General features: G+C 41.4%; 1 protein-coding gene across 1 annotated transcript; it reads left to right on the plus strand.

The window, feature by feature from the left end:
* Window positions 1-7,962: 7,962 nt before the first annotated feature.
* On the plus strand, window positions 7,963-22,799 carry LOC145412582 (MOB-like protein phocein). The gene is made up of 6 exons (XM_080282489.1): window positions 7,963-8,042; window positions 9,505-9,668; window positions 12,150-12,359; window positions 15,112-15,223; window positions 18,339-18,512; window positions 22,444-22,799. Exons 1-5 carry the CDS (start codon window positions 7,983-7,985, stop codon window positions 18,462-18,464), a joined length of 672 nt encoding a protein of 223 aa, XP_080138615.1. The 5' UTR covers window positions 7,963-7,982; the 3' UTR covers window positions 18,465-18,512; window positions 22,444-22,799.
* The last annotated feature ends 2,040 nt before the right edge of the window (window positions 22,800-24,839 follow it).

Genomic DNA, 24,839 nt, shown 5'->3' on the forward strand with positions numbered 1-24,839 from the left:
TCTTCCTTTTCCACTTCCGCCTCATATTTCTCCCTATCTCCCTCCTCTCGTCCAGTACTAGCTACATCAACTTTCAGAGCCCTGTAAGTATAGGCCGGATAGGGTAATATATATCGAGAATGAGGTGGAGAGGTGACATAGGATTAGAGATTTTTATGTACTGTAGACAAGAGAGAGAGAGAGAGAGAGAGAGAGAGAGAGAGACTACGTTATACACCACAAAGGTATTTTTTTTTTTTTTTTTAATGTTGACAAGCCTGTAAAGACGAAAACAGCGCCCGCAGTAAAAAGTAAAAAAATCCGAATACAAAATGCGTTCATAGCGAGATGCCGAGCCGCTGATGCATGGAAACACTTGACAGCGTATGATAACGAAGGCTGTAGGTATCTATTTGCATATCATCTAGTGTGCAGTATTATCTATTGATGTCATCTCTGTCATAATAACACTCTCTCATCTCTCCAGTATCACACTCTGCTACCTACTTCTCTCTCTCTCTCTCTCCCAGCATCTCTTTCCTCTCCTCTCCTCCTGACCCACTCCCCTCTCCCATTTCCCCATCTCCCTCCGTATCTCTTCTTTGCTCTTCCTGCACGCTTATTCCATTCTTGTCTATTTCCCTTTATCCGCTTTCTATCTCCTTTTTATTCCATTATACCTTTTCTCTCCCCACTTGACTCCTTTTTTTTTTGGCTCATCCTCCCCCTCTTTATCCATTTTCTCTTACCCTCATTTTTTCCTTTTTCATCTCATCCTTCCCCTCTTTCTTTCTCCCCGTTTTATTGTCATTCCTTTTCCTCCTCTCAAGTTCCCCAGTTTCTCTTTTCTCCCTACTGTTTCTCCTTTTTCTTCTCCCCCCTTCTGTTGCTCTTCTTCTTTCTCTCCACTCCACATTTTTCTCTTCTTCTTGCTTCCTTAGCTCTCTCCCTACTCTACCTATCCACCATACTGCCATTCCTCACTTCCTACCACTCCTTCTCCCTTTCCTTTCAATTCCTTCTTCCTTTCCTCCCTTGCTTTAGTTTTCTTCCCATCAACCTTTTTTTTTTTCTCTCAAGCCTACACCTCTATTATTATTATGACCTGATCTCATAGTAACCATAAAGTCTGTGATCTGTGTAATTTTTGATGACACACCTGTCCCATAACTCCAGGTATCTCCAGCCGGCAACCACACTCAGCCAACCAACCATCAGACCAACGACGACGATGACGAGGGTATCAACGACATAGAGGTAACGGGAAGGCTACTGTATCGTCCGTGGTCTCGTCAGTTTGGATGGCTTTCTATACTTTGTTTTACATTAACTTGGCCTTAAATTACCATCTTTCCATCTTGAATGCTGAGTTGTAACAAAAAATTAACACTAGATTATGGTGCCAATCATAAATATGTACTATGAAGCAATGTAGAGCAGTATATTGCCTAAACTGCCATCTCTCCATCCTGAATGCTGTAACAGTAGTTTAATATGTTGCTGGTCATGAAATGGTGTTATGAAAAGGATTTAGTATTATCTTTCTCTGCCATTTAGCTTACTGAAATAAGGACAAAAATCAAGGACAAGGTATGGTGAAAGAATTGTCATAATTCCTGTGGTTCCATTACATGAGACACAAATCTCCAGATAAGGTACTGAAAAAAAAAAAAAAAAGGTTCGTACGATACTTCAGTTTCTGATTTTCACCAGCATTTTCTTATGCATTTTCTCTGTTTCTTTCTTCTTCTTCTTCTTCTGCACTTTCCTTTATCTAGCTGTGTATCGCTCACTATACTGGTATCCCACATTATTATATCTATTGCCCCCATTACCACTTACTCTGCTTGTGCCACTCACTTTCGGCTGCTAGTACAAGTCCTCACATTAACACTTTCCCTGACCTGTCACTCACCTTCACTTTCAACTGACCGTCCACCCTTTCACTTCCTATGCCTCTTCTAACTCGTACTTGAGCCTCACCACTCAACTTCAGCTACTGATACACCCTGCCAACGCCATTTTTTCTTGATTGATGTTCGATTGCTATTCACTTTCACTCTCCATAAACCGCCAACACTTTATTTTACTACGGTCACATTGTCAGGTATCTATTCTTGCTACTCCACTGATTTCCACCATTGCAGGCTTAGGGTATCATTTTCACACCCTGTCACTCAGTTTCACTCACCATTGACTGTCCAGAGTTTCACACTAGTACTGTCACTTAGCCGCGCTTACCTGTTAGCTCATTTTCACTGCTACAGTCACTCTCTCTCTCTCTCTCTCTCTCTCTCTCTCTCTCTCTCTCTCTCTCTCTCTCTCTCTCCTCAGATAAGAGTGACAAAGGGACGTGTGGGGGTGCTGAGGGCTGGGTGTGGAGGGGAACACCGACCTCTACCTAATAGTACTTCAAATACCATGGAAGAGGCTGCTCGCATTTGGTTAGTCTCTCTCTCTCTCTCTCTCTCTCTCTCTCTCTCTCTCTCTCTCTCTCTCAGTTTTATCTGTTTTTTGGATGACCCTTTTCATGGAGGGAGTTTAATAGAGTTTGTTTCTATCTCATGCAGTAGGACAGGTCTTCCATATATATATATTTTTTTGTCTGGTAGTTTTTTTTTTCTTTTTATCTGGCACGAGCTTGCCTGCGGCTAAATCTTACCTCATAGTAAAAGCCATCAAAGTCCATGCAACCACGACTTGGCCTTTGGAAATGACTCGGTTCCGTCATGATAAAACAAACCGACTCTCGCAGTAAGAATGAGATTTTAAAAGACGCTTCCAGGCTCAAAAGTGTTTACTGTTGGCAGGACGCAAGTGTTGCCGAAATACAGGCTGTCGGTGTGTGTGGTGCGCAAGGCGGGATCAAGCACCTGGAACCACCTGTTGGCCTGTGCTCTCAACTACACCAACCTCATCGTCGCCCACAGGGAATACCGGTAAGGGAATTACATGTGCAGTTACGGACATATTTAACCTCTTCTACAGAGTTGGTCACTTTCGGCTAAATATTTCACTTTTTTACTGCACTCAGTTTCCTCTGGTGGCTAAAATTCGTAAGATGAGAAAGACATTCTTTCTTTCTCAACACTTAGAAGATTTCCTTTAACATGAAGCGTAAGAAATGAAACCGACAGGCATGCCTCAAGTGTGAATTAGACGCAGTGGATCTGTAGGCGACACTTTTACCCATGACTGTCCATTGGCGAACAGATATGAAACTGAACGGATATGAAACTTAAGCAGTTCTGGAACGTCTGTTGTATTCCGACGACTGGACCAATGAGATTTGTTACGTTAATCATCGTAATGAAGTGGATCTCTCTCTCTCTCTCTCTCTCTCTCTCTCTCTCTCTCTCTGTATATATCTATATCTATCTATCTATCTATCTATATATATATATATATATATATATCCTCAACTGCTCTCTGACGCCTCTCCATAGCTCCCTCCCTTAGCCTACAAAGGCATATCTTCATGAGTGAGGGATGGGTTCCAAAATGCCACAGCTTTTTCCAAATAAATGATGCCGTTAACTGAGGAAACTGGCAAGTCAGCTTTATAAGTAGGAATGGAACTTTATTAGGCAATTTTTCTGTACTTTAGTGTAAAATTTACAACAAAAAGAACATTAGAAAAGAAAAAGACTCATAACGGAGACCCATTGATATCCCTCCCGCCATTCATTCAAATTCTCCTCTCTCTCAGAATGATTGGCATTCTTAATCCCGACCCCAAGAGTTTCCGGACTGCATTAACGTCCCACACATACAACCGGGTTCTGATGGCCAGAGAACCTCTGGAGAGGCTCCTGTCGGGCTATCGCAACCGCATCGAGGACCAATCGAAGTATAAATTTCAGGCATACTACTTCGCACCTCGGATTCTGTTTGTCACTCGGAGTGTCAGGTCAGTTGTCTTCTGCCGCTGTGTTATAAAACATTTTTCTACCCTTGTCTGCCTATATGCCTGCTTGTATACCTACCTATCTCTCATACTTTTATTTTTCTGAATGTGTATCACTCTATGTACGACCAGCTGGGGTAGAGCTTCCAAGCGTACACCCGAATTTAAAGGAAGTGCGACATCGCCCCGGTATACCACGACATTAACAGGTGGCGACAAAATTGTTGCCTCACAGTGTGTGCGAGACTAGGAAAAAAAGGACGGCGCTAAAATTAGGGTGGAGAGACTGAGGAAGGGGTAGTGGGCAGGACACCGGGGTGGCAATAGCCTTGTGTGTGTGTGTGTGTGTGTGTGTGTGTGTGTGTGTGTGTGTGTGCGTACGCATCTTATAAAGAATACCACCAAACGACTGAGCTTTACAGTGGTTTATAAACTGTGGTACCTAAGCATAAACTGAGAATACAAAGGTTTTGTAACAGTTTTTATAAAGCAATAACTTTCCATGCTTATGTAACTAGTTCCAATGAACAAGCCGTAGCTCTACCTCTGTTCTATTCTTTTTGCTTGTAATTACTTTCCCTCCCCCCACCCCGTTGTATCCATCTGCCGTCAGTCCTTCTCTCCTGGAAATACGCCACCCCAGCACGACCAGCTTACTCCACCCTCTCACCAGGATCCACTCACACCAAGTCAGTCAACCAGGCTACCAAAATTAGCCCAGTCAGAAGAGTGACGTCGTGCTCCGTCCTCCACAGCCCCTAATTTCACCTGCTTCCTCAATCTCCTTCAATGTTTTTGTTGCTTCTCATTACCCACAAGTGTTTATTGTTTTCATTTTATTTCCTCGTGAAAGACAACTGTTCTCTAATTCTGCTTTCATTCACTTTTTATTCTAGTTATCTGTCTTTCACTAATAGTTCTTAATGAGAATAACGGTAACTTAATAAGGGATCGAGTAATAAAACTGTACATTCCTTTGCGGGTAAGCATTATTTCCCTTGGATGAAAAACAAAAATAGTGAAATACCTTAAAAAAGACTACGAGAATACATATGATCAATTAACTATTGCCAGCATTTTTTAATGGAGTGCAGGATGATCTCAACACAGCTACAGTACACTGACACTCTTTTCGAATTGTCGTGATGATTAATGAACATGAACCTCTACACAGCTATACACTGACATGCTTCTGCCTCAACTACCATGATGATCAACGAACATAAATAACACAGGATCTCCCAAAATCCTCATTAGCTAATCTCTCTCTTTCTCTCTCTCTCACACACACACACATATGAACAGAAGAGGATTACAGCAGTAGGTCGGGCGGCCCACGCATTGCAGCTACGCTTACTAGAAGTGCAATATGCTAATAGAATAAGTATAGCACAAGCTTCTCTCTCTCTCTCTCTCTCTCTCTCTCTCTCTCTCTCTCTCTCTCTCTCTCTCTCTCTCTTTCTCTCTCTGTCCATGGCCAGCAGTTATCCCCTCTTACCTCCTGCAACCACCACCATCCTCTGTTGCCATTTCCTACAGGCATATCTTCTCTTCAGGTACACAGATCAAGCCCTCTACCACGCCAACAAGACCCTCAAGATCGTCCCTACATTTAGCGAGTTCGTGCGCTACCTACTGACCACCGAACCCCGCCATTACAACCCACACTGGCGACCTATCCATCTCCTTTGCTCCCTCTGCTACGTCAACTACACTGCCGTCGTCCACATGGAAACTTTTGAGGAGGATATGCGTTATGTCCTGAGGTTAGTCTCGCTACAACCTGTTCACTTCAGCGTGACACACAATTGCCATCTTCCCGTCTTGAATGCTAATCTGTAACGAGAGATTGACTATACGAGTAGAATATTGTCCTAACCACGCAAAAGTTACTTTCTGTCCACTTCAACTTGGCCTAAATTTGTCATCTTTCCATCTGGAATGCTAAGCTGTAGCGAGAAACTGACTTTAGAAATTTGTCACAGTCACGCAGAAGTGCTATGGAAAGGACATAAAGCTGTAGTACTGTCATATTCAGTTTTAGGTTTTCTGCGTGGCTCAGCTTCTCTCACGACTTCAAGGAGTCTGTCAGTTATTATTTTCCCTGCATATCGAGAACTGAAAGTTTTCCTGAATATCTTCACCTCTCTCCTACCTTGATTGACGCTCTCTTCACGACTCAACAGGAAAGCGAGCCTGGATGCTAAGGTGGGCAAAAACCTGCTGACCACCAAGCGAAACAAGGGTCGTGGCAACACCCATAAGCTGCTGGTGTCCTATTACTCCACGCTGGAGCCACTCGTCCTCGAACAGATTGCTCGAGTCTATAAACACGATTTTATTTTGCTTGGCTACGATCCCACAAGTCTCCTCAGCCGCATCTCACCCAATATCACTATCAACTGGAGAGGATGAGGCCACTGACACTTGTTGGATCAAATAATAATAATAATAATAATAATGTGCCCATAGTTCGTTCGTTCGTTTAAAGTGTTCCCGCACCTATAGTGCAGGCCGGGCCATACATTAGCGCGGTCGGTGGGGTATGGGCTGATTAAAAAATAGTAAGGGGGTAGACAGGGCCTGGGGATTGCCCAGCACACACGCCCTGTCTCCTTGCTGGCTTTGTGGTGTGTGTGGTGCCCATAGGATTTGGTTAGTGGTTTATGTATGAAGATGAGAGGAACAATCTGGAAACGTCGACACGTCTCTTTGATTTTCTTGCACTCTTACCATCTGTTTACCTTGGCTCTTACCTTAGGAATTCTTGTCGTTATTATTATTATTAATATTGTTTAAGTGCATTATTGTGCGAGAAAAATGTGAGCTCTCTCCTAGGTGCTAGATTATTCTGTGCTGTTTGGTGGTGGAGTCGAGGGGATATTTAAAGAGACTGCCCTGCCTTCTAAAGCAGTCAGACGTAGTACAGAGTGGAGTGACAGGGAATCTGTCAGTCAGTGAACAGCCAATTCACTGACTCGTTAGATTGTAAAATAATAATGGGGGGGGGAATCATTATTAATAATGATCTGTATTTTCAGTTTTGTAAACCTTCTTTTGTTGTATTAGCTCTCTGTACCTTTTACAACAATAAATATTTCGATTCAATTCAGTTCAGTACAGCTGACATTCTGTAGTGAACAAAAAAAATAGGAGAAACTATTATATACATTCTCTGTAGAGAGAAAGAAATATTTTCACCCACTCCCAGGCAAAAGCCAGAACTTCTGCGTTTGTGTTTTCCCGTAATTGTCTCTTCTTTCCTTTTCAGGTGGCTTTACATTGAGTGACAAGCCTAATGGTTCCCTGTAAGCCAGGAAACCATTTACAACGCTGGGTGGTAACCATATAACCAACCCATACGTGTTCCCTACATGTCAACAAGTGGGTTGGTGGAGGGTTAGTGCCCCTTCCCATAAAACAACTAACTCAGAGTCAAATGGCCACCCCTTACGGGATTTTGGCGTCTGGCAGTAGATAGTAGATAGATAGTCTCTGGATCCTGCATTTTCTATGTATAACATAAGGAAATTAGATGATGATGATGGTGGCGGTGGCTTGCGGAGCTAATCACCAAGCTGATGATGTCCCTCCACCTCGTCTTCTCTGTAGTCGGGCCTCAACCTCTTCGTCGCCAGAGGTAAAGGAGGAGAAGTTTGTGTCGAAGAGTTTAGCGACGTCCTTCAGGTTCGTCTCTGCGCCACGTCTTTCAGGTAAGTACCCACCCGACACAGTCCGTGAGAGAGAGAGAGAGAGAGAGAGAGAGAGCATCCATTGTTAACCTAGTAGTTGATAAGCTGCGGAGGAGGCAATCTCAGGAGCTGGTGTGGTTCCGTAGACAGATCACAGATGTCGGGCCGGTCTGTTTTGATGCTCCAACCCGATGTTCGAAACCTTCGTCCATTTAACTAAGATGCTTTCCATATGAAATGATGAAACGAAATATGACAACTGTAATTCAATGAACAGCTGAATAACTATTATTTGGTACTTTTAACATCTTTATATGTTTCTTCTCCCTGGTGTTAAAGATTTTTAGACAATCAATTCATTACTCTTCAGAGGTTTGAGACACTGTAGCACTTTAGTTGTTGAGATGAAGATGGCGGACCAAAATGTTGTTTTACGAAGGAATCGGCCTGGAACGAAAGCCGAGGTGAGTTTGGACAACTCCTAGATTGCTTGGAACATAAAGGACCACGTGATGCATGGAAATAATGCTTCAGAGCTCTCATTATTACTGTAGCGGACAAAGGCTCCTCATGACAGTCTGTACAGCTTTGCTTGTATTATAATGCATAGCAAGTTTTCACGGTCATTTGGACATCTTCATAGCATTATACATTAAAGAAGTTGAGTATCATTTGAAGTGGTGCATGGGGGCGGCGGCTACTGTTCACTTCGAAAGTAATACTGCCGTACTTTCAGGTGACCCCACTGAGTGCCAAGCCAAATGATTTCTAGTAGTCCAGGAAGTTATTGGCTTTGTTGGGTAGCAGCCATATAACCAGATGTTTTGTGGTCACATCAGATAAATCCAACTGGACTTGTCCTGTTGGAGATGACATTCGAGGAGTCACTAGGGTTTATTTCTCATGCAGTTGAATGATTAAAAAAAAAGCATTAGATAAGTACCAGTATCAGAATTGAATAAATGACAAAAATAATGCATTAGATAAATACCAGTATCAAATTGAATAACTGACAATAAAAATGCATCAGATAGGTACCAGTATGCCTTCATTGCCGAAAGTGCCTTGTGGCTTTTGCAAAATACAGTACCGGGTATTATCACATACAGTAATTACTTTTTTTTTTTTTTCTAATCTCTCTCCTACCTAGCAGAAGGATGTCCAGATTAGGTCCAAAGGATGCCAGAGTTAGAAAAGTCTGAATGTCACTGGGGTTAGGCTTAAAGAATTACAGTATACTCATATTTTTGGTGAAGATATAGGAGAACTGCCATTTTACAGTTGTTCTCTCTCTCTCTCAGTAAACTATAGGTTAACCATAACCTAATGATTATATTGGTTGGCTTTTGTTAAGAAATATGTAGTACTGAAGATACTAGTTAAACAACCTTTTCAGTTTTACTTGCAAACTGGGGCAAAATGGAATCCACCATGTTCTAATCTAGCCTGTTTTAACCTAACCAAGCCAAACTAAATTTAACGTAATCTGATCTAGTTTAACCCAACAGGAATGCTGGAAACAAATGGCTGTTGGATCCTCATCTATCTGTAGTGTCCTGTAGGATAACACTAACCTGTGGAATTTAGGTGTCATAAGTGATATACAGATATATTATCCCTTGCTGAGCTGCAGGCTTCATATGAGGCACAATGAACTTAATGAAGTTCTGCATAGGCCAAGCTGCAAGCCTCATATGAGCTACAATTTACAGTGGTTGTGAAACAATGACTCAGGGAAGGTAAAGTACCTTTTGTTGTTGATTGTTGCAACTACTAGGCAGACATTGCCTTATTTTGGGCAAATTCCCCTACACTTACTCATTGCAGTTGCAAAGCAGCATTTATTGAATCATCTTTATATAGAGGTACCAGTATTTTTGTATTTATGTATGCCTGTCTTTACCCGAGATACTGTATATGTTTCAGAACTTCTACCGCTGGTGTGATGAAGCCTATGAGGAGATGGATTCAACTCTTGTAGTGCAGCAGTACATCCAGCAAACAATTCGACTGGACCACAACAATATTGACACCATACTAAATGCACCTGAGACACAAGATGAGGGTGTATGGAAGTATGAGCATCTCAGGTAAGCTTTCAGTTATTTTTTTACAATATTTATCTTTTTATGGATATGGTAAGCAGACACAAATATAAGGATGCCACAGTACTGGGCTATTGGATGTTACTACAGTATGTTTTAGAATCACCAAAATAGGTTTAGCCAGTCGTCATCATCTAGACATTTTTTCCCCACCAAAGGTTGGGATGAGGTAGGGCCCACCAAGCATGGAAAGAGAATGTATGGTAGAGAACTGACATCACAATGTCCAGTGAAATGGGCCACACACTCATTCACTCGCCATTCAAGCCATTTTACCCCAGGCCTAGTCATCTGCAAGCAATCTTTTGGTATCAGGCATTATTCACTACAGTTGTGCCTCACACTGCATGCCAGATAGAATCAGTGTGTCTCCTGTCAACCCCTTCATTCTGGTGACATACTTTTGTATTTATTCTTGTTGTCTCCAGATAATTTTATTCTTCTTGGGTGGGACAGTCTGACTAGGAGGGGTTAGGTAGTGCCCCCATGAACCCCTTCACCCTTGGGTTGAGTAAATTCCCATGATGGTAACAAGGATGAAATTATATGCCATTGGATTGAAGTGTTAAATTAAAAAGAGAGTGCCAAACCTTTGTCACACGCTGCTCCATACAAAATTCATTCAGCTTTTTCAGTCCCCTGTTAGTATCCTTGCTTCATCAACTTCCATTCCTTGCTTTGATAACACACAGTTTTGCAGTATTCATCCACCTCTAGACCTACTACATCTCCCCCCATCTCCACATTCACTCTCATATACCTTTGTCACCATCCTGCTCACTGTACTTTCATTCCCTCCATGTAATGATCCCATCGAAGCACAGTCTCCTCAACAGACTTCATCACTCTAAAAAATCCTATTTCCATTGCTTCAACCTTGAATCAATAAAATATTCTTTTTGTGTATGCTGTAGTATCAAGTTTGTAGGTTATATACGTTTGCAAATAGTGCTGTAATTGGACAGGCAAGAGTCAGATTTGTATGAAAATTGGAGTGGAAAATTTGCTGATAAATGGTACTGTATTGGAATCAGCTTATTCTTGTGTGATTTTAATGTTTTGCAATATACAAATACCGGTACCAGTACCAGTAATATTTTTCTCTTTTCCCAGACTGTGGAGGCATGTTTTTAAACACCATGTTCATTCAACATTCATTTGGGTCAATTGAGGTATTTGATTCAAACTAAATGTCATTTTTACTATGCACAGTGGTGGGAACTACTGATTGTCCACATTTTACTTGGCAGTGTTAAAGTCTGAAGTGCATATTTTTTAGTACTGTTTTATATCTGAACTACCTGTGTTGAATTTTCCAAACTTGAAAACTTTAGTATGGAAACATGACTACCCTGAATGAACATCATACCGGTGATCCTGACACCTGTTAATATTTACCCTACTATGATTCTTATGTACCAGTATGCACTCTGTCACCTGCATGTCTTTTGTTATAAAATGTATGCTTAGATTTCATATAAAATGCTTGAATATTAACATTATTGTGGAGAGGTTGCATTAAGACAACTAGACAAAATTCAGAATAAAGCTGTTAGAATCATTAACAACCCTGCCATTACATATAAACTACCTCCCCTGCAAGTAAGAAGGAATGTTGCCTCCCTTGCGTTATTTTACAGATATTTTTTTGGCAAATGCTCAGACGAAGTTGCGTCCATGGTGCCACCTTTCTATGCCTTCCCTCGTGCTACACGGGCATCTGGTAGCGCTCATGACTGGAAAGTCACTCAACCATATTGCAGAACTTCTGCCTATCAGAATTCTTTCATTCCCCGAACTGCATCTCTCTGGAACTCGCTTCCCCAGAGTTGTTTTCCTTCAAATTTCAACCCACAACTGTTCAAGTCTAACTGTTACAGATATTTTATGAACAGAGGACACCAGTAATCTGGTGTATGGATTATTTTTTTTTTTTTTACCCATTTGTATTTCCTTCCTCCGTTCTGTTATTTATATAAAAAAAAAAAAAAAAAAAAAAAACTATTTGATAATCAGTTAATGATTCTTATAACAAAAGACACATTGCTATCCATCCATTGTCATCTTAATAGAGGGTGGTATGCCATATGACTGGTCATTCATTAGACTGCACAGCAGTGTGTAAGTAATCAACAGTAGCACACTCACAGACAGGTTACTGTAAACATCATCATCATCATCATCATCCAGACCTCCTTTCTCACCCTAGGGCACGGTGAGGGCAGTGATCAAAATCACACACACACAAAATAAAGTACTGTAATATGAAACAGATGTCCATTAGCATTAGTTTTCATTTCTGAGTTGCCACCTCGGGGATCAGGTAAAGGCATCAGTTTGATATACACAAAAATTTTGAAATCAGCAATATATAACCATACTGTACTGGTTAAGCTACAGTACAACACATTTTACAGGTAGTTTGATATACTATATTTTGATTTAACCAATAAATTTTATTTGCAGGCAGTTTTGTATGGAACTCAATGGTTTAGCTGTACGGTTGCAAGGAGAATGTCAGCCTTCCACCTGTACCCAAATGACAGCAACAGAACAGTGGATATTCCTCTGTGCAGCCCACAAGACTCCCAAGGAGTGCCCTGCTATAGATTATACGCGACACACACTTGATGGTGCAGCATGCCTTCTTAATTCTAATAAATATTTCCCAAGTAGGTGAGTGATCTACAGTACCTTAAATACTTGGGACTCTTGTGCCATAGTCTTGGGTTCTTACATTTTTGAGTGGATACCATTACCGGTATCTTTATTTTTATTTATTGATTTATGTTTGTTTTTTTTATTTATTGATTTACCGGTATGTGTTTGTTTATGTGACACTACAGAATGTGGTGAATGTTTTTGGCATATGGTATCAGATAGAGCCAGGATTCCAGGGGCTTGAATGATGAGTGAATGGAAGTGTTCCCATTGGATTGGGCAGACTTAGGCTGTCTGGACATTGTTACTTCTCAGTGATTTTTATTTTTTTTTGGGGGGGGGCATTATTTAGTAAGACAAATATCTATGAGATTCATTTAATTTTTTGGCATTTTCCTGTAAAGCTATTGTTATTTATGCCTAAAGGATTCTTCTTGGGAATTTTTTCAGATCATGATGAATATAATAAATTTGAGCATTGCGTACCATGAATATTGGAAACTTACTGTAAGTCTTTCTGGCAGACTAACGCCATACATTTTCGTGCTTGCTGGGGGGTTCTGTAAAGTTGCATTTAAGAGCAGAACACATTTGCAAAGGAACCTAATTTAGCTAGGAACAGTTTTGTAGTATATGTACAGTACTCGTCAAAATTATCGAGCGCCTACCGCCGGGCGCGCAATACTTATGGCCAAAAAAGAATCACCTATTTCTGGGGGTAAAAATTGAGCCACAAGTTTGCGGCGCTAGCATGACGTCACGGTAGCTTGAGGCCTTCCGACGCGCTGGTTGGTTCCCGCCTCAGTTGCCCACAGGCTGCCTGAGAGAGAGGAACTCCGCTGCGTCTCCCTCTCAAATTGCGCCATTTTTTACCAAGTGTCCCGGAGTGTTTTGGCTTTCACAACTTTGTTATGGCACCTACCTGTGAACTATCGAGTGAAATCATATCCCAGATCATTGCTCTAAAGGAGGCAGGCCACCAGACAAAGGAAATTAGTGAATTGGTTGGTGTGGCACGATCGACAGTGCGTCGTTGGTGTGCACGGTTTCGAGTGGAAAACAGTGGTGAAGTTCCCACAAAGAAACCGTGGTCTGGTAGGCCTAGGAAAACTTCCCCAAGGTCTGTTAATGTTTTAAAACGTGCAGTGGAGTTTAATCCTCGTGTGAGTGCAAGGAAAATAAAGGAGAGCAACCCGGAAGTGTTTGGTGAGGTGTCTGTGAGAACTGTGTCTCTTAGGGTCCATGAACTTGGTTACATAAGTCACAGGCCTGTGAAGAAGCCTCTTCTCACAAAAAACCAGCGACTTCATTGGCTTGCCTTTGCTAATAGATATCTCAACTGGGGTGAGGAGCAATGGTTGTCAGTGTTGTGGTCTGATGAGGCAACGTTTAGTGTCACCTGTAACAGAGGAGCACGTGTGTACCGACGCAAAGGTAGTGACCCACTTGACCCACGGTATGTAGAAAGCACAGTTAAACATCGTGATTCACTCATGGTATGGGCTTGTTTTTCTGGTCAAGGTTTGGGGAAGCTTGTTGTGCTTCCAAAGAACATTAGAGCGAATCAGGATGTTTACCTGGAGCTTCTGTGTGATCATTTACCAGACTCCTTCAAGCTAACAGGTGCACAAGTGTTTCAGCAGGACGGTGCACCTGCTCACAAGGCCAAATCGGTCACCAATTGGCTTCGTGACTTCAAGGTATCATTCATGAAAGACAGGCCAGGAAATAGCCCAGACCTCAACCCAATTGAAAACCTCTGGTACCTCGTAAAGAAGAGTCTCCAAGGGAAGGACGTGAGCTCTCTGCCTAAGCTGGAAGCCGCCATTCGTGACTCCTGGGACAAAATACCCCTCCAGCACCTCAGGAGCCTTGCCCTTTCACTTCCAAGACGTCTCAGGTCCGTGAAGAAGCGTAAAGGTTACCCTACGAAGCACTGAAGGTAAATAAAGTGCATTATTTATATGTTTTTTCCATGTTGAAAGGTTTGTTTCTTAGGAGGGACGCAGGGCGCTCGATACTTCTGAAGAGCACTGTATACATATAGTACATACATCATCTAATCCTGTGTTGTCCCATGAGGGGTGTAGGGGCCCTGGGCTAGGCAAGTTATTCCTGACATTTAAGATGAGTGTGACCAGCTTCACTCATCCCTGAGTGGCATTACATGAATGATAAACCCTTGAATATAAACCTACACAGGCTCAGTCTGGTTGGAGTGCTTTAATTACCTTGGTTGCTACTTGGAAATGTATCAGCACTTTATAGTATCCTATGTATATGAGAGAATAATTACATGATTATTGTTAATAGGATAGTTGAATCCCATTTTTCACCCCTGCTTTGGTACAGGAATGTGGTAAACCCGCTCTCCAACACTTGTGCAGCAAGGAGCCTTGTAAGCCCAGGGACACTGAGGAGTGATAAAGTCCGGTCATGGGGAAAACTGTGTCAGATACTGAATACGGTATATAACTTTTTCTGCTTTTCACTTCTCTCTGCTAGCTAATAGTTTGAAACTTGGTCTGTTTTTCTGTCCATAGATTTTTTTTTTTTTTTTTTTTTTTTTTTTTTTTTTTGCTTCAGGGAAGAAACTGATAGGTGTGGCCAAAGTGTGAAGTATATGCAGGTCAACAGGAGGCACACTTTGTCCTTAACTTCCAGGGACTTCTTCTCACCCTCTGATTTATGTTCTGGAAAAGATGGAAAGAGCTGTTCTTTAGATCTCAAAGATGATGATGATGCTATATTTGCTCTTTTCTTGCAGAGTGAGCATTAAGGAATCATCAGTGGCAAAGCTGGGCTCTGTATGCCGACGAGTGTATAGGATATTCTCTCATGCATACTTCCACCATAGGCAGATATTTGATGAATTTGAGGTGAGAGTACTGGTATACCACTTTTTCTTTCTTTATTTATTTTTTAAATTTATGTAAATGGGTTATTTTTATTTGCCAGGGAAAAATGATCTATATCTATCTATTGCCAGACGCCTCAATCCCGTTTGGGGTGGCCACAAACAAATCGCCTCCAAGTCGCCCTGTCCCTCGCCATTTCACTGCCCTGCTCCTAACTCACACCCCCCTCTCTCATATACCTCTCCATCCCATCCCTCCATCTCATCCTCGGCCTCCCACTCCCTCTTCCCCCCTCCACCTCACTCACATATACTCTCTTCATCAGTCTTTCACCCTCCATCCTCTCCACATGTATGTATAAAATACTGTATATCTCATTCCACCATAGGGTAGTGTAAGATATGATTAAAAAAAAGAAAAAAAAAATCAGAGTTTGCCCAGTTGAATGGACCACACCCATTCACCAACCATTCAGACCCTAGAATCTTGATTTCACCTCACTGGCATAAACATCCACACTTAGTGTTTCATACCACCAATCAGCTAGAGTCAGTTTGTTAGCTTAAACTTCTTTGGTATGGAACAGGACTACCAAGTCCTTGTCACACACTCTTCTGTGCAAAATTCTTCCAAATAGCTTGATTCACTGTCAGTTCCTGAGCCTCATCACATTCCAGTCCTCACCTTTGCACATAGTCATTTACCATATCAATCCACCTTCTTGGCCCACAGCCCCTCCTTCCACCATATAGTCATTTACCATATCTAGCCACCTTCTTGGCCCACAGTGCTTCCTTCCACTGCATAATCATTTACCGTATCTACCCACCCTCTTGGCCCACAGCGCCTCCTTCCACGTACAGACTTGCTCAGTTATACCCTCTTCACCACTATTCATACCCATTCACTCCACGTGTAAGCACACTCTCTTTGACTTTGTCGATTATCCATCACCCACTCACTTGATATAGTGGTGCTTTTAGGTGATTGTACTCTGAGTGACAAGCCAAATGGTTTCCTGGAGCCCAGGGGAAAAAAAAACAAAAAAACATAACCCTGTATTCCATGTGGGCCTAGGCAAAGGGAGGGGATTTGGTAGGGGCAAAGGGAGGGGATTTGGTTGGGGTTAGCTTTCTCCCAAACTCTAATTTCATCATCATCATCATCATCATCCAGACCTCCTTTCCCACCTTAGGGCAGGGTGAGGAGTAGCAGTGTCCAGACAGCCCAAAATTGTCCAGTCCAATGGGCCATACTTCAATTTGCTCACCATTCAAGCCCCCAGAATCCTGGCTGTATCTGATATGCCAAAAACATTCACCACTTTCTGTAGCTTCATATAAACATCAGTCTGGATGCTGCCACCATAAAAAAGGGTGCCAAATCCCTGATCATACACTTCTCACAATATTCATCCAGCCAGCTCAATCTCGTCAGTCCCCTAGCCTTGCCAACTTCCAAACCTTTCTCCTTCACACACTCATCCACCTTATCCCTCCACCTTCTCCTTGGCCTACCTCACCTCCTCATTCCTTCAAATTCACTCAGATATACCTTTTTCATCACTCTGTTGTTATTCATTCTCTCCGCATGACCATACCTTCTCAGTACACTATCTTCGATTCCGGTGTCCACGGACTTCCTCACCACATCTTTCACGAATCACATTATTTCATATCCTGTCCACTCTCTGTACACCGCTTACATTCCTCAACAGTCCCATCTCCACTGCTCTCACTCTTGACTTTTGATTTTCATGCCACACCATAGTCTCATATCCATATATAAAAGTTGGCACTAACACTCCATGTAAGTCTCGTGCAGTTGCAACACTCAAACCTGTTTTTCTTATCAAGGCCTTCATTGCACCAGCTACGTTCCTTCCTTGTGTCACCCTACTTTCCACATATTTTGCACATTTTCCTCTCTTTTCTGTCACTGTGCCCAGGTATTTGAACTCTCTCACCAATTCCAGTCTCTCTCCATTCACTGTAACTTTGCACTGGGAGTCACCGTCTCTCACAGTAATCATCACTTTACACTTTTCAACCTTTACTTTCAAGGCAGAACACTCACAGACATCAGCAAAACTCTGCACTAGTCTACCAAGTTCATGTCTGTATTTGCAAGTAGTACTGCCTCATCAGCATACAACAAATTTGAGATATTCCATCCATCACCATTCGTTACCAGTGCCATTTCCCTCCCCATTACTTGTGTTTTTACTTCACTCATCACCCCATCCATATATATATATATATATATATATATATAGAACAACCACGGGGACATCACATAGCCTTGTCACATGCCCACACCATAAACCCTCACAGATACTTCACTGCCAGCATAAAAACTCCTGACTGCACCTAGCAGCCTACCATCTACACTGTACATGCACAAAGCCTTCCACAATCCTTCTCAGTCTACTTTGTTGTATGCTTTTTCCAGAACCATAAATGCCTTAAACACATTATAGTCCTTCTCACACGCCTTCTCCACTATCTGTCTTACTGCAAATATTTGATCCAGACACCCTTTGCCACTTCTAAAGCCACCCTGTTCATCACTCACTAGGACTTCTGATCTCTTTCTTACTTTCTTTATAATAATTCTTCCATATACCTTCCCTACCACACTCAATAGATTTATGCCATAATAGCCAGTTCTTGCACTGTCTTTGCTCATCTTTATTTTTGTACAGGGGTTCAATCACTGCCTTCCCCCCCTCTCTCTCTCTCTCTCTCTCTCTCTCTCTCTCTCTCTCTCTCTCTCTCTCTCAAGAGAAAGAAAAAAATGTTTACCTGTGAGATGGAACTGAAAGTTTTGAAGGCTTGAATGAGAGGAAATGGCTTTGTGGTGTATAGTATTTCATTAAGCACTTTGATGGTACTCCTGTGATTATTATTTCTATTTATGGTGTACAGTATTTCATTAGGTACTTTGATGATACTCCTGTGTTTATTACTTCCATTTTTGTATATTACTCACCATGTTATGTAGGAGGAAACAGGATGTTGATATTTACATAATGTACACAAAATGTATCTTATTATTTTTTTTCAACAGTTACATATAGTTTGGACAGCTGCTGTTATATTTTCATTTGACGATGTAAATTTTGCTTACTTCTCAGAGTGAGACCACGTTATGTCGTCGGTTCACAGTGTTTGTGACAAAATACAATCTCATGTCCCGGGATAATTTGATCGTACCAATCCTTGAGGATGAGAGTGCGGGCCAAGGGGAATCTGAAGCTTAGAGAAAATTTTATCCCATTACGTATGTGCATGCATCATAAATAAGCAAGGTAAGCTGCTTTCCCTTACTCTATATATGATTTAGTTGGTTCTTGCTGTGTGTTTCATTTTATTTGTTTTCTTTTGCTGTTAGGTCTTTAGTTATCGGTATTACTCAGTCCCGATCCATCTAATCGAACAGGCCCATCTGTGAGCTCAGTCCCAATCTGTCTGATCGAACAGACCTGTCTGTTCATTGGTACCAGCTGCTACAGACTGCTGTGGGGCTGCCATCCATCCATCATCCAATCCTACGTTGCCCCATGAGGAGGCTGCCACGTCAAGATATTCCCTGACAAGGAGGACATTAGTCTTAAAGTGTAATTGAGCTGTGGGAGTGGCTTTAGTGCTGCCTGTGATGATGCAAGAACACTGTTCTATATGGTCTGCAGAGTGGTGTAGTGAGTGCCAATGCAACAAAAGAAGGTAAATGTGCTGTGCGTGTGGACAGCGAACTGAGTAAATTTGTCTATTTGAAGGTTGGATTGAAACAGGGATGTGTCATGTCTCCATGGTCATTCAGTCTGCATATGGATGGGGGTATAAAAGAGTTACAAGATAGGGCAGTGGATGTTGGAGTGGCCCTAATGAGAGAGGGCAGTGTGTGGAAACTCCCTGTACTGTTGTTTGCAGATGATTCTGTGCTGTTAAGTGAAGACGAGGAGGAGCTGCAAGGCTTGGTGAATGAGTTTGGGAGAGTGTGTAAGAAACAAAATCAAAAGGAAGAGTAAAGCTATGGTCTTCGAGAGAAATGAAGTCACCGAATGTACTTTGAGGTTGGATGAGGAGGAAATGGAAAATGTTAGTGTGTTCAAGTACTTGGGTAGTGTGATGAGTAAGGATGGAAGTTTAAGAAGGTGAAGTGCTTGAAAGGTTACAACAAGGAAGAAAGGTTACTGTTTCTTTGAAAGCAGTGATAAGGAACAGGGAAGTGAGCATGGGAGTAAGAAAAAGTTGCTGCATGACAGTATTGTGATGCCAACTCTAATGTGTGGAAGTGAAGCTTGGACCATGTTGGAGGGACACAAGTCAAAAGTGAGAGCATTGGAAATGAATTATTTGAGGGGGACATGTGGAGTCACATGGAGAGACAGACTGACAAATGAGGAAGGGAAGGAGCATTGTGGTGTAGATGTGGATGTGATAGGAAACGTTAGGACACACACGTTGAGGTGGTTTGGCCATGTGGGAAGGATGGAGAGTGATAGGCTGACGAGGAGAGTGTGAGTGATGTGGAAGGGGGGAGAGGGAGGGGGTGGACAAGGATGAGATGGAGGGATGTAGTGGAGAGGTATATGAGAGAGGGGGGTGTGAGCTGGGAGCAGGGCAGTGAAATGGCAGGTGTCTGGATCATGGTTCGTTATACACCGATCCCATTCATTTAAACTTGTTCACCAATTCACATATTGTCAGTTGGTGCCGCCTTATGAAATCTTCTAAACTTGTCTCTGATGTCACTGCATTTTTTTTCATGGATTCATCATACTACTACTGCCACATAATTTTCTATTCATTTCAAGGGGTTCTGCAACGAAAATAAAAAGAATTAAATTATTTCACAAGCCAAATGGTTTCCTGTACGCCAGGAAACCATTTACCACTCTGGGTGGTACCCATGTAACCAAACTATGACGCCTGGTGGTATAGTGGGTAATTATGGCGCCCCAACTGGATTGAGCCTGTTTAGGTTTATATCCAAGTGGTGGTTGGGGCTTATTTCTCACTTGTGCTATCCAACTTGCCTAGTCTGGGCACCTACACTCCTCGTGGGGCAACATAGGATTGGATGATGGATGACAAAAATAAATTGGAACTTTATGGACAACCTGTATTTTCATATAAATTATACAAATATGTGCAGATGTTTACGCTTGTTAGTTGGAGCCAGGGTCCTGAAGGCTTGAATGATGTGTGAATGATTGTTTGGCTCATCATTAAGCTTTTTCTTTCTTTGTCTCTGAATTGTACTTCACCATCTCTTTAGGTGGTAATATGGTCTGGGATGATGATGAAGATGACGATGATAAAGATGAAAGAAAGTGTTGAAACAAGGTCATCACCTGAAGGTGGGATAGGACTTGCATCTCTCTTAGCTTGTGAGCAAGATAACCAAAGTGCTGTGTTGAATACCGATAAATGATCATTTTCCCTCCCCTTCTCTTGGGTTTGCACCACCTGACCTCACTGATTAAAATATTATATATCACAGCTATATATACAAATACTTGTTTGGACAGGTGGATAAGGAATCTATGATATAAAGTTTGTTGTCCTGTTTTGTTAGGATTTTTATTTATTTGTCTATTTATTTAAATATTTACATTTTTTAAGGGTGGCAGGTCTGATACTAAACCAGCATTTAAACCACTCAGTACAATATTGTCATCTTCATTTTATACATGGTAATGCCTAGTGGTTTGATTGAGTCTGTTAGAGCCACTTTTGACTGAAAGAGCTTAATGGTAATTTCTCTTGCTGTGATTAAATGTTAAGTAGATACTGTTTGAAATTGGGATCATGTATATTGGAATTTTGAACTACTGTAGTTGCACTGAACATTGAAATGATTTTGAGTTTTGTGCCAAGTGTTTGATGTAGATGAATGTTGATTGCTTGAATTAAACGTAGTTTCTTACTGATGGTGGTGATGATAATCGTAATATCATTTGGAAGTGTTAAGTTAGTTATTTCAGTTTAACGTTCTGAAAAGGTTTCATTGCAGCAAATGGTTTATATGGTATGTACAGCAGTTCCTCGATTATCTGGATGTCCATTATCCGAATGGTCCATTACCAGGACGCTGTGATTATGCTGTATTAAACCATTATAATATAATATGGACATGTGGAGAGAATGGAGAATGAAAGACTGACTAAGAGGGTGTATGTAGGTGAAGTTGAGGGAGGGGGAAACAGAGGATGAGGTGGACGGATGGAGTTGAGAGGTATATGAGGGGGTGGGGGGAGTGTCAGATGGTGGGTAACAGAGCGACTTGGAGACGTTTTGTCTGTGGCCACCCGTTGCAGGATTAGGGCATCAGGCTGTAGATAGATAGAGACAGATAATATAAAGGTTTAAGTATGTACATTTAATGTGTACTTATGTACATTTTTCCATTCTATCCGGACAAAATGCTTGCATCTGGTTGGACCTTATGGCCACGCAAGCATTTTCGCCTATCTGGGTGGGAATAGCTTGGTGGCGCCACGCTGTCTGGCTCGGTAGTTCACTGAGTATCCACTAGAGACCCCCTTGGTCATTCCCAGTTCCTGCCTAGCAACCGTGTAGTGAACATCTCTCAGACCGTTGTTATCGCAGCGCACGTGGTGGCTTTTGTGTTGTTCTCTACCTACTTCAGGCCTTGCTACTCCTTACATGCTTCATCCTAGGGTGTGTGATGATGGCCCCTCCACCAGGGAAAAGGAAGAGGATAGTGCTGAATTGGGAGAAGAAGCAGGAGATCTTGGGTAAGACTGAAGCTGGATGGTTGGCATCCCTCATATTAAAGGAATATTATATTCCATGCTTGAGTATGGTAATTGCTTGGCTGTGGTTTATAGGTCTGCTTGACTAGATAGAGTAGTGTTAAACAACAGGAACAAGTGCTCGATGTACTATGGTTGCCTTTGACAATGGCTTTCAAAGTTAGGTTATGTACAAATGGGGGCCAGGGGAGAAGTCCATTATCCAGACAGAACCACTTTCCGGACATGCCTTTGGCTGTATTACGTCGGATAATTGAGGGATTACTGTATTTTCCAGCATAACCGAGGTCTCGAAAAACATAGTGATTCGAACAGTTGGTGGTAAATGCGTCCATTGTTTTTCAGGTGCTACTGTATGTGCCACACATTGTAATGCATAAATAAGAAATAGTGTACCAGGTAGCTGGTAAATTTATGCAGTTTTTGTTTAGCTAAATATATATTATTGTAATTTCAGGTAGCTTTTCCTGTATAGAGACTACGTAAGAAGCCAAGAAACATCATCGTTTGCTACTTTCTTGTATAGAAATATCAAGAATCTTAAGTCATTTTTTTATTGTCTCAGCAATTTCATGGTGTGTATATTACAGCTTGTTCTTATAGCTATGGTAGTTAAAACTGAATAGATGATGTTACAAAAATATTTTATGAATATGGTATTGATCTGATATTAAAGTTTGTTCAGCTTAATAATGAATAGGAATTCATTAAATTAGCAGCATAATTTTTCCATAGCATTCAGTACCCTGGAAAAATTCATTATCATCATCATCATCATCGAGACCTCCTCTCCCATCCAAGGGCAGGGTGAGGAGTAGCAATGTCCGGGCAGATTTGAGCCGTTTGAACATTTCTACTCCTCACCCAGCCCTTGGGTGGGAAAGGAGATCCAGATGATGATGATGATGAATTTTTCCAGGGTATTGAATGCTATGATTGTGAAGTACCTTATAGGTATTTCAGTTCTTTGATTAATTTCCCTAAGTTGATAGGAATACTTGCAATTATTGTGAATTTCTAGTCTAATATACTGTAGATTTACATTGTTTCCGTCAGAGTTTAGGCAAATTGAACTTATTATGGTATTGGTAACTGCATACAGTTTAGTAAATAACTTACTGTGTATTACTGCACCAAGTATGTCAGATGGTTTAGAAATGGTGTCACCTTTGTGTGGACTCAGCAGATATCACCTGTAGTTTTTAAACATTTCTTGAGTAATCTGTATGGAAATGTATTTTTTAGTTTTCAACTAGTTTTATACGGTGTTGTTGATGCCTGAGGCTCATCTGGGTGTGAACCTGGTGGACTGCAGTTGAAGTTGTCCTTTTCCTGAAGTCCACCATCCTTCTTTTAGTGGAGGGAGTAGGGGGATGATGGATAACCAGGTGGCAGAGCCGCATACCAGCAACAGTGGGAAGGCATCGCTCTCTAGCACCATTATAGTATAATGCTCATAATTGTTATTGTTTGAAAGAAAGAGACAATCCAGGTTCCTTCTAAAATATTTACTGTACTTCTGTTTCTAGACTTTTTTACTCCGAAATGTTGTTGTGCTTCCGATAATAGTGCACAATTTTTATAAATATGACTCCGGTACTGTATGTACTGCAAGATTTTTAATATTGTCCGTATGTCCTCCTCCAAAAAAGCATTAGTTACCTGAATCTCGAGAGTGACAAAAAATTTAGGGATGGCGGCTCATAAATATTTTAACCATCATTTATTTATTGCAGTGATTATGTACTTGTTCTTTTTAACAGTAATTAGTATGTCAGACCAGACATAATGGGCTGCTGCAATGTACTTTATATATATACCTGTAAAAATTGTCTGGAATACTACTTTATATTCATAGTTTATATACAGCCTGTATGAGATAGTTACATAACATCTTGGCTGCAAGAGTCCACTGTGGCTTGTGGCTTACCCTATGTAATAAACACACAGAAGGAAAGTAAATCGATTTTCTCATTAAGAAATAAAGTTTCTTTTATCTTCTCTTATTCTTAGTTTGTTAGCTGTACAGTTTAGGAAATTGTAGCTGATCATGTTTCTTTCCTTGTACAGTATCAGAGAATAGTGACATAACATTACTGCTGTTATAGTTACAGGGAAAAAACTAGGGCATAGTAAGCTATGTGTCGATAGCTAATTAGACATGTAAATTGGACTGCTTGAGTAACAAATGGTTTTGTTTATCATTCACACCTAATTTGGACCATTTTTCCATGTATGACTGAACTGTTCATAGTAAATTTTGTTATCCTGTTTTATTGCAATTTAGTGCAGCAATATGTGAAATAAACAACCAGCATCATATCCTGCTTCATGTGTAGGGGCTGACAAAGCTCCCAAACCTCTTTCAATCCAGCTGAAGGCCAAAAGTGGTGAGATTAGAGGGTTGATTTGATTAGTTACCAAGGAGATTCCATCCTACCTCATAGCTATGGCTTAATGAATTTCATGCAACCACAACTTAATATTCAAGGTCTTTGGGTGATTCAGTCCTGTCAAGTGAAAGTAAACCTACTGGTATTACATCCCTCCCTCCCCACCCAGCTCATCCCATCATGATTCTCTCTCTCTCTCTCTCTCTCTCTCTCTCTCTCTCTCTCTCTCTCTCTCTCTCTCTCTATACACACACTCACACACACACTTTTATGTCACTTTTTGCTTCATTTATCATATTCACTCATTTCCCATCAATGTCATTCATTCTCCCTCTGTGTCTTCAGATGAAGCACCTCTCTCTCTCTCTCTCTCTCTCTCTCTCTCTCTCTCTCTCTCTCTCTCTCTCTCTCTCTCTCTCTCTCTCTCTCTCTCTCTCTCTCTCCTCCCCCCCTTAAACCT

This window comes from Coenobita brevimanus, chromosome 93 (assembly GCF_032717465.1).
Source record: "Coenobita brevimanus isolate Jiangsu-jjx chromosome 93, ASM3271746v2, whole genome shotgun sequence".
Classification (NCBI taxonomy): domain Eukaryota; kingdom Metazoa; phylum Arthropoda; class Malacostraca; order Decapoda; family Coenobitidae; genus Coenobita; species Coenobita brevimanus.

Bases quoted from the DNA above. Each gene is read 5' to 3' on its own strand.
- LOC145412582 (XM_080282489.1), top strand. From the start codon at position 7,983: ATGAAGATGGCGGACCAAAATGTTGTTTTACGAAGGAATCGGCCTGGA. The intron at 8,043-9,504 runs GTGAGTTTGGAC...TATATGTTTCAG, and splicing joins GGCCTGGAACGAAAGCCGAG to AACTTCTACCGCTGGTGTGA. The intron at 9,669-12,149 runs GTAAGCTTTCAG...TTTTATTTGCAG, and splicing joins TGGAAGTATGAGCATCTCAG to GCAGTTTTGTATGGAACTCA.